The sequence below is a fragment of the Ipomoea triloba genome, chromosome 4 (genome assembly GCF_003576645.1).
Source record: "Ipomoea triloba cultivar NCNSP0323 chromosome 4, ASM357664v1".
NCBI classification, from domain to species: Eukaryota; Viridiplantae; Streptophyta; class Magnoliopsida; order Solanales; family Convolvulaceae; genus Ipomoea; species Ipomoea triloba.
Window position 1 is genome coordinate 19,014,924 of NC_044919.1, and position 11,109 is coordinate 19,026,032.

General features: G+C 36.3%; 1 protein-coding gene across 1 annotated transcript; it reads right to left on the reverse strand.

Moving 5' to 3' along the window:
* Positions 1–366: 366 nt before the first annotated feature.
* Positions 367–7,877, reverse strand: LOC116016979. The gene is made up of 11 exons (XM_031257468.1): positions 7,486–7,877; positions 4,288–4,467; positions 4,090–4,200; positions 3,677–4,009; positions 3,435–3,611; positions 3,068–3,349; positions 2,671–2,994; positions 2,327–2,583; positions 2,052–2,256; positions 1,264–1,566; positions 367–812 (listed from the first exon to the last, which is right to left on the reverse strand). Exons 1-11 carry the CDS (start codon positions 7,675–7,677, stop codon positions 507–509), a joined length of 2,670 nt encoding a protein of 889 aa, XP_031113328.1. The 5' UTR covers positions 7,678–7,877; the 3' UTR covers positions 367–506.
* Positions 7,878–11,109: the final 3,232 nt, after the last annotated feature.

The following is an 11,109-nucleotide window of genomic DNA, read 5'->3' on the forward strand; positions in this document are numbered from 1 at the left end:
GTGCTTGTTAATTCATTCCCTAACAAAAATAACTATGTAGGCATTGCTTCCTCTGCTGTTTTAAAAATATGTAGGCATCTTAATTAATTTGCTTTTAAAAATCTAAAAGCAAACCTGTTATAATGAATCAATATTTTTTTTTTGAGAACAATTATAATGAATCAATATATAAATATATACTCCGTAATATATACTTCTTTTAATTGTCAATCAACTAATTGAATATTTTAATAATTCATTGCCTCATTTATTTCAAACTTTCAAACTCCAAAATTCAAGCATAAGCCAATCAGATTATATAGAAGAATTTAAGCTAAAAAAAAAAAAATTAACCAAAAAAAAAAAAAAACAGTTGGCACCTGCAGGTGTAAATCAAGCCTCTATTTATTTATTGCCATTGAATCATATGCCAATCAAATGTGATGAATATAACTATACTCTTATATTACATTAAATCTGCTATGAAGCTGGAGAGGTACCTGACTATATCCTGGGATTAATAGATATTACAAATGCCTTTTTGTATTCAATGGTGTACTCCACATTCTTGTCTGCTCTAAAAAGCTTCCAACTACAGCAGACTGATTCCAATTGCCTACCATATGCCCATAGAGATGATAGTAAGCTAATGGATCAACATTTTCCAACACTTTCACTGCTTTGCCTTGTTTTTCATCAATCATCATTTGCCCATCTTCAGATTCTACCCCTGTTGCAGATACTTCGATTTTCTTGATGCCAAATGTTGGTTTCAAGGTAGAAACATCACCTGCTACAACTACTGATCCTAGGATTTCCCCAAGAAACGTTCCCTGTAACCAAGATTGAAATGATCAGCAGCTAACTTGACTAAGGATGACAATGGGGTGGAGAGTATACTTCTTGTCCCTGTCCTCGTGACAGCGACCCCGTCCCTATCCCCATCCCCGGCAAGGAATTAAAAATATTCCCTATCCTTGCCCGTGAGAAATTATATATATAATTATTCAGGGACGAGGGAGAGATATCCTCGTCTCCGGGAATTACACGCATTCCCCTTTCCTTGAAAATTTTTTCTACCCGTGGAGGAGGGGATAGGGAATCCCTGTCGAGGACGTGGCAAATTGTCATCTCTAGAGCTGATCGTACTTCTTGCACAGTTGCAGCACAAATTATATGTATATGTTATCTTAAATTGAATAAAAACTAAATTCTTACTGCAGAAATCATTGAACATTGCAGTAGAAACGTAAACGGTGTGTTTGGTTGCTAGTAAACTTTTACCGTGTGTTGATATCTGTGATGCTTCATTTGCAGATGATATAGTCTTGACAGCAGGCGTTTAGCAAACGCTGCTTCTGGAGTTTTCTTTTGAGCGAGTGCCTGTATGATCTTAGGGAATGAACTAACTTTGCGCTGTGTGGCAAGGGGGATGAGAGTGACATCGAGTTTTGAATTAAAAACTGTTTTTGCAGCCACAGGGTCAAAAAACATGTTGAGTTCTGCAAATTTATTGGAAGGAAAATTGATCACATTTCCCTTGTGAGAGCTGTCACTTTTGATGTGCCCCCCAACAACCACTACTTCCTGCACCAAAAATAAGATGATAATTATTCAAATCTCCACCCCCAGCACGTGTGCAAATTAATTATTCTAAGAAGAATGTTGCAGAAGACGCTGAGTGCTAGTCAGGCGTCCCTAGGGTGCATTTAGCGCCTAGAGCACTTAGGCGGTGTCTAGACGCTGCTTAGACAGCCGAGTAATGTGAGTATATCGTCTCCATCTTTTTCATTTAGAACTGGGAGTTGTTAAACTGTTATAATCGCCAAACTAGTTAACTATATGTTAGATGGTTAGTTTAGTAAAATACATGACTAAAGGAATATAAAAAAAGACAAAAAAAATCCACTTGGCAGAGTTGAGCGCCAACTTTTCCGAGTTAGACACCCAACTCGACGCCTAGAGCGCTTAGTCAGCCGGTCAACTAAAAGCCGTAAGGCAATCAATCGGCTAGCGAACGCCTAGACTGATTTTTACAACACTGTACGAAGATTAATAAAGAATACACTTGCCTGGATAGCAGAGGACACATTCTCACCGGCACCAATTATGTTTGCTACATTAGTGAGCGGCCCATTAGTGAGAATGGTAATCTTGGATTTTGGATCAAGTGATTTCACCACTGACTCCCATACTTGTAATGCTAGAGGCTGTCGAAGTTCAGGGTGATCAGTATCTCTTGGAGCTCCAAATTTCACAGAATTCTCGGCTGTATATCTGCAAATTAATGATTAGCAAAGAGGACATTAAGAATGATCTGTGATTTGTGCAGGAACCAATAATTTACCTTCGAGGGCTACGAGGCAAATCACGAGCTAAACCGTATAGAGTGTCTGAGTCAATAAATCCACCATTACCATGTGGGATAACCTTTTGGTACTTGCAGTCTCCAACAACACCAGGCATAACTGGATCTGTAATGTTCACTGGAAATACATCTCCAAGGCCGACCGGGATGTCATCACGACCCATCATGTGTAACACATCATAGATTACATCAATTGTTGCTGCATTTGCCCATCCAGTTGGGCTCACCAGAATTGCCTGCAGGGTATATGAACATTATCAGAAAAGAATAGTTAAGCAAGGCAAATCAGATTATACACACTAGCCTACAAGTATGAAATGCACCTTGAGATTGATAACCTCCACAGGAAGTTTAAGAAGATAAAAGAGTGCTAGGAAGTCTCCTGCACTCATGTCCATGTCAAACACAACATTTTTCCCAAGTTTTTGTTTTCCCCTAAGATCTGGTTTGTAAAGTACTTCTTTATAGTTGGGATATTCTGTTGTGAAATTGAACCTGCCAGTTTGTTGTGGGCGGTTTATTACATCCAAAAAGTTGATAAAGAATTCTCTGTCTAACGGGCTACGAACATCACGGTTGGGTTTTGCTCTGACTGCAACAAGAACTGGCACACCTTCTGGACCCTCTACCACTGTTGTATACCCATCCTGATTAATAAAAAATGTGTGAGATCGAACATAATTGGGGGCAATTTCATCACAAGGGGAAAAGAGTACCCACCCTGCATTTTCCCTTGCCATTTTTGAGCAGGCAAAATGGATCACGAAGACCAGTTTGAATGTGCCCGCTATGGACTTCACTTTTCAAGTTGAATTTAGGAGTCTTGCGACCATCGAAGAGCGGATTTGAGCCATCAGACACACCATACGGCTCATTCGAGGTAATTACAGTGATATTCATGTACTTCATTTCTGCAAAATCATTTTCACCTTCATGATTTAGTGGTTTGCTCATAATTGAAGTAGCTACACCTGACAGAAATGAGTCCCACATGAAGTAGCTCTGCAATGCATAAGGCGATTCATTGTATTATTAACTCTAATCTCAACTAAAAGCTATTACACTGGTCAACATCTATCTATCTTACCGTGTAGAATTGATCATCAAACCAAGTATCACGAGCCATTTTCAAGGACTTGAAAATGTACTGCGCCTCATACGTGTGCTGACTATTCTCAAAGTTTTCAAAAAACTCTGCACTTATGGGAATGGTATTTGTGGCATCCAATGGAACAAGAGTAATTGGCACTCCAGAATGAATAACCTGTAATGCAACGAACACGATGATAACTCAAAAATCTTAAACGATAAGCCAAACTGTATCATTACCTGGTATGCAGCAAAAGGATCGATAAAAACATTGAACTCTGCAAAAGGATTACTAGTGTAATCAGTGAACAAATTGCCTCGGTCACCACATTGGCGAGGCTGACAAGAAGTGTCATTCTTAGGACAACAGCCAGTCGGGTTCTGTGATGTAACGCCACCGCCCATGACATATATATGCTCCACATTTTTTTTCAAATGAGGATTGCTCATAAGAAATATAGCCAAGTTTGTATGAGCTCCAGTGATGAACACAGTGGTCGGTCCAGCAGAAATCGTGTCGATCAATACACGCTGTGCTGTGGGCTGCCGAAGAGGTGAATATCTTCTCCTTCCCTGCTTTCAAGTTCCAACTATCATTCTACCACCCAAAACAGTGCAAGAAAACATAACACAACTATGAAATGAAATTTTGCCTGAGGGAGGAAGCTCTTTCTAAAACCAAAGTTTGTGTCAATATCTAAGCGTCCTCCAAGCCCAACAGGAACAGCCTGTCTATATCTACAGTATCCAACCGTACCAATTCCCTGATCAATTGTAGATTAAAATCAAACAGTATAATTAAAGATAGAAATGTCACTATAATCCACTGATGAATTTGAAAGGCAGATTACCTGTTCAACTATGGGAAGATATCCACCTACATTAGGCAGAATTGTACCATCTTCAAGTATTCCGCCCTCCCCTCCCACACCAACCGGAATATCGTCGCGCCCCATCATGTAAAGCAGATCATATATTTGATTAACAGAATGCCCTGCATCTGTCCATCCATTTGAGCTAATGGTTACTCCCTGCAACAATAAATACGTTACTCCCCAACAACAACAAGCAACCATTATAATAGCAGCAAGTAAAGATACAGTTTGGGTATACAACTATACAAGTACCAAAAACTCCATACCGGAAGGAATATTTTTTTTCACATGTAGACATATTTTAAGATTTGATTGAAATTAACTATTTATTTTGTCAAATTAAAATTTTAAGGAGAAAGTGACACCATATTTACAGGGCGTTCGGTTGGGAGGAGGGAATTAGGAGGAAAAGAATTGTAATTCGTGGGAACTGCAATTCAATAAATAAAGTAGAAATTGAAATTACAGCGTTTGGTATGCAAGAATAGGAGTACAGGAAATTTAAAGGTAAGAAGCGACAAAATGACTAAAATGCCCTTATGTTATTGTAATGGCAATAATAGTAGTAGCAATAGTAGTAATAATAATAATAATAATAATAATAATTGTTTTGACATTATCTCATTCAGAAACAAGAATAGGAGATAATGTCAAAACAATTATTATTATTATTATTATTATTATTATTTCCCAATCAGAAACGTACAGTAGAGATGATATATAGAATGAGATAATGTCAAAACAGTAGCTTTGGATAGGAGTTGATGAATGATGATGCCTTGTATTATTAGAAGGGCAAAAAGGTCAAAACAGCTGCTTCTTTTCTCCATTTGAGCGCTGAATTACAATTCATAGGGAGGAACTATGAATTGTAATTCAGCAAAGGGAGGGAATTGTAATTCAGTGGAATTGCACGGCGTAGTTGAGAGGTTCACTGAATTAGGGGTAATTACATTGCAATTATGATCAACCAAACGGCTTGTTATTATTTTATACTCCATGTATGTTATATTTAGCGCGCCCAATATAAGTACAATTGTAACAATGTTAAACTACAAGTAGTAAAAATTGAACTACATTCTATAATTAAACAAAATTAAACTATTTCTTTAATTTTGTTTAAATTATAAAATATATTATTTCTCTTACTCTTTTTAGTATTTGGCATTTCTGATAAAGCTTCTATTAATTAATTAAAAATAAAAGATACTCCTAGATAATGGACAATAGCCTTGTCTGGTTGTTTGTCCCTTTAAAAATGAGCATCACTAGTCAAATCATGTTAAATGGCATAGAATAATATTGAGACTGCAGAAGGGGTGAAAATCTGGCCTAAATCTAATACTTTTTTCTATGAACTGCTAGATAAACCAAAATGTCAAAATAACAATCCTCATTCTTAATAAACAATTATCTTCATCGGAAACGTTTCTTTGACCCTTCCATGACAGCCCACCTAATTAATGGCACGTGAGGGTAGGTGCCAAAACTTATGGTCGGGGCAGTTTTAATAGAAAATTTTGGTACTACCTTTTTCATTTTTTTTAAATTAAATATTCTTGAGTGATGAGAAAAATCCGTAATTACTATTCAATGTGTACATTGAATAAATTCATCACTAACTGAATTTTCATTATGGTGAAACCATTCACTAAACAAAAATACAATTTACTGATTTAATTAAAATTATATTTTATATCATATATTTATATATTATATAATACAATACAAGAAAAATTAAATTTATCAATAAAAAAAATTTAAAGATAATTATGAAATCGGTAAAGATTAAATTTACCAACAGATTTACCTTAATAAAATAGTAAAATCTGTAGAGATTTAAGCTTATCTATTTAATTTGTTACTGAATTTATTGGTATTTTTTTTTTTGGTTGTAGCGAGAATTTACATCCCATTACCCAAGGTGATGCTAACGAAAATAAATAATAACAACCCTAATTATTGGGTTGGGTCGATACTTTTCGAATCCAGGTATAAGTATTAAATTAGAAATTTAATCTGATAACCATTTATTTGACAAATTATTCCGTGGAGCTAGGTTCACCTTGCACGTTAGATCCATATCTAAAATTTACAATTTACATATTGAATATTCACAATTTATATAATGAATGTTTATAATTAAATGTTTCCAATTTCAATCCTAAATGTTTACAATTTTAATTGTTAACATTCAATATGTAAATTGTAAACATTAAATATTTAAATTGTGACTGGTCCACCTTGCAAAGTGGACTCACGTCCATAGTATAACTATTGCATTTATTTAGGCTCAGTTTAATTCATAAAACAATATTTTAAAATTTAACAAAATTATTATAACAGTAAATGTATTTACTCGATAATATTGCAAAATTGCTTAACCTTTTTGTTCCACACTCCTACTAAATTAAACCACATGATTACCTGCCTAGTATTCTGATCCCCACCAATCCACCATTATCATAATTATCCTCTTTTTTATTATTATTATTATTATTATTATTATTATTATTATTATTTCTCAACTCGCTATCACTATAATTATTCAAAATAGTCACTCTCCGCACACATAAGTACTTGTTTTATAAAAAAGAATAATTAAATTTAAATAAAATTTAAAAATAATTGAATTTCAACATATTTTCTAATTTTTTTTCAGTTAAAACAAAAGTTCTGAAAAACAATTTCCTACCAAACGAGGTTTAACTGCTTAAGGGGTGTTTATTGGGAAGCTAATTAAGAGGGCAGTGCCCCAGCCGCAGCCCCAGACCCAGCATTTGAATATAGTATATTAGAATGCACAGTTTCATCATTATCTCTCTCAGCCACTGAATGAGGAGACAGAATAGAATCTGCCGTTAATGGGAAGGGAACATCCACCATTATTTCTTTAATTCTTTTATATTTAAAAAGACACCGAGCTACTCTTAAGTTCATAAAACCTCGCATCTAGAACCACTGTAAAGGTGCGCAATCGATCTAGTGGTCAAATTTAATCTTCGTGTATGCACACAGAGGATCCAAATCTCTGGTCAAGACTTTTAAGTCAATTGACTAACCAATTACACTAAACTCGAGACATTTTCTTAAAATCTTTTTAATCTACGTACTACACGCCCAGGACACAGCATTTCGAAGAAAACTTATTTGAGCACAAGATAAATAGATTACCTTCAAATCAAACTCTGATCTGTTAAGCTTCAGAAGATACAACAGCGCGAAGAAATCATCGGTGTCGACGTCGGTGTCCAGCAGAATCCGGTGAGGCCGCCGCAGACTCTCCACACCCCCCAGCAGCGCCACCGCCACCAGCACCACCGCCGCCGCCGCCGCCGTCATCCTCTCTCTGCTCCTACTTCCCATGTTCGCAACAACAACGAACAAAAAATAATGGTTAATACCTGCAGCCTCAAACGAACCAACTTTTTTGATCAGTCACAACGTGTTACATCAACACAATTTTTGTTTTTGTGAGAGAAGATGAAGATCAGAGTATTTGAGAAAAAGGGTAGAAACGTTTTAGATCGTTTTTACTCCGTATCGAGAAAGGAATGGTGAAGAGGGAGCGGAGGTAACGATTTGACTATATATATATATATATATATATATATATATACACCAACTTAATCAAGGCTTGCCAGTGAAGTACGTCCTTTCTATGCCAATGCCCTTTGGCAAATTATATCTTGGACCATGGTTCACAATGCATTGTTGATCATAATCATAACTGATACTGCACTTGTGTTGAACGGATACTGCAGTTGTGTTGAAAGGAAACTGAGTTGCACGGAACAGAAGCCGTTCATCCGTTCCACACAACTGCAGTATCCGTTCAACAGTATCTTTTCAATACAACTGCAGTATCCGTTCAACAGTATCTTTTCAACACAACTGCACAGTATCTTTTCAACACAACTGCAGTATCCGTTCAACACAATTGCAGTTCCAGATAAATGACACGGCCTCTGTTCCGCAGCAGCTCCTTTTCAACACAACTGCAGTATCCTTTCAACACAATTATAATATTCTTTCAACACAACGGCAGTATCAACCATGACCCATAGTCCACAATGGTCCACAGTATATGGTCCACATTATAAGTATTGAAACCTTTTGGTGGTGGGAATGACAGTGACCGTGTCACGTCAAGTTTTAATTTTCTGTACTTTTTTTTTTTTATGTATATATAACGTGTAATTAATTAGACACGTATTATTTTTTGTTTTGAAATTAAGAATGTAAATCTTAAAACTTTTATTTTCCAATTTAAACAATTCGAGCGTAGTCCCCACTAGACAACTATGTACATCGATCTGCCCAAAATGTACTAGCCAACGTGCTAGTTTACAATAATTATATATCAATATTTCCTCCCCCCCCTCCCCCCAAACCCCCCCCCCACACACACACACAAACATATATATATATATATATATATATATATATATATATATATATTAGCGGGTACGTGTGATGCGCGTAGTAATACCCAATAAAGATTGAATGAGATTGATGGCGTAACAAAATGTATGAACATTGAAATTGACTGATATTTATGACATAAAAAAATGTATGGATATTGGAATTGAGATTGTTTGCGGAACAAAATCTTATTTGAGAATATATTTAAAAGATTATAAAAATTTTGTTTTCTCTGTACGAAAAGTTTTTTTTTTTTTTGAATAGATTTGTTACTAAGAGTATCTCATGGGAGTACAAATTGTTACATTGTCTTAGTTGTATAATAAACTTTTTATGGCAAATTTTGTATTCACATTTTCATTCTGACCTAGGGGATAACCTTTTAGGTAGTTCAAACGTTTAAGTTTTTTGTTACAAGTTATTTAATACATAAATGAATGGACCGTAAGACCACCTTTAATGTTTTCCCATGGATGGAGGCAACTGAGTTGTTCAACGCGTTTGGAGGTTTTGAAACGGACAACATCGAGCAGCCATTCGGAACCTAACAACATTGAGTGGCCATTCGGAACGTCAAAAACCAGTGCATGTAACCAGCACTCAAAAAAGCGCTATAAAAGGGAAGGATAGAGGGAAGGAAGAGGCAACAATACAACATGAGGTTTACTAACGGTTGTGTAGCAGTCATCGTTTTCTTCGCAGAAGAAATGGATTCCAGCCAAAATTTAGTGCATGTGATAACACTTGAAGGAGTGGAAGAAGATGTTTCGGGAGGAAGGTCGATACCCGGTGGGCAGTTCCGCAGACAAGGAACAAGAAAGAAAACATTGTCAGCCTACAGAATCTTCAACTACATTCGCACCCACACAAGAAACGCAAACAGAATCAGTATGATCTACTGCTAGCACACAAGAAACGCAAACAGAATCAGTATGATCTACTGCTAGAACACAAGAAACGCAAACAGAATCAGTATGATCTACTGCTAGAAGTAAGCCTAGTGGCAAATCCTTCAATACTTCTTGGTAGGAGGCACATAAGGTGCACACAAGAAACGCAAACAGAATCAGTATGATCTACTGCTAGCACACAAGAAACGCAAACAGAATCAGTATGATCTACTGCTAGAACACAAGAAACGCAAACAGAATCAGTATGATCTACTGCTAGAAGTAAGCCTAGTGGCAAATCCTTCAATACTTCTTGGTAGGAGGCACATAAGGTGCGGGAATTCACACTTTTACGTCTGTGATCTGAAAACATAAGGTGCGCTAATACGCAAAAAAAAAAAAACAAAATAAAATTGCAAGTGCAAAAGATTTTGGGTGAATCAATCTACACCACCTACTGTTTGGACGACGGTGACCTAACTTCAGATGTAAATGTGACGGGAATGAACTGGCATCACTACGGTTTACTGGTAGAAGTAAGCCTGCGTATAAATCTAAGATGGGCAAGTTTACTTGGCAGTGGATCGTACTGATGCTAGTTCATTCCAGTCACATTTTCATCTGAAGTCGGGTCACCTTCGTGCAACCAGTCGGAGGTGTACACTGACTCACCCAAAAGCTCTCGCAATTGCAATTTGTTTTTTTTTTTTTGTTTAAATTCGTATTAGTGCACCTTATGTTTTCATACCACGGATTTGAAAATGTAAATTCCCGCACCTTATGTGCCTCCTACCAAGAACTATTGAAAGATGTTCTAAAAACGGATGGTAGTCTCCATGGCATATGCAAATCATAAGACCAGCCATAAATTAATTTCACTAAAGATGTTGTTATTTAGAATAAATCTATATTATTTTATGAACGTTACGCACCTTGTAGTGTTATTTGACTCACCCGAAAGCGAACATTGATGTACATAAACACTTTTGTAGTTGTAACTTTTGTTGTTTTTGTTTTAGTTATACTGTTTGTTTCGAATGTGTATTTACGCAAACTACACTTGTTGACCTTGCACACTGTACTATTGGGCCACACATCTTAGAGAGTAAGCGAACACACCTTAAGTATTTGCCTGTTGCATTTTTTGTTTTTGCTACAAGTTATTAAATATAGAAATTAACGCATCGAAAGCATTTTTTTAATTAGAAGTCATTGAATACAAAAAAATAAGTTGCTTAATATATTGCATTGAGAAAGGAGGTCGCATGCGTCACGACCGAAAGAAGGCAATACTTGCCTCTATTCGGAATGGGAGGAGGTAGTACATGCTACCTTTCCTGCCGAAAGAATTGAGTATGCACTTTGTTCCGAACCGAAAGATTAAATAATTTGCTAATCTGTGCCCTTTTCTTATTTAGAGGGGAGGCTGCGTACATAATGATGAAAGAATTCAGTGCGCGCTTCGTTCCAAGGCAAAATAAGT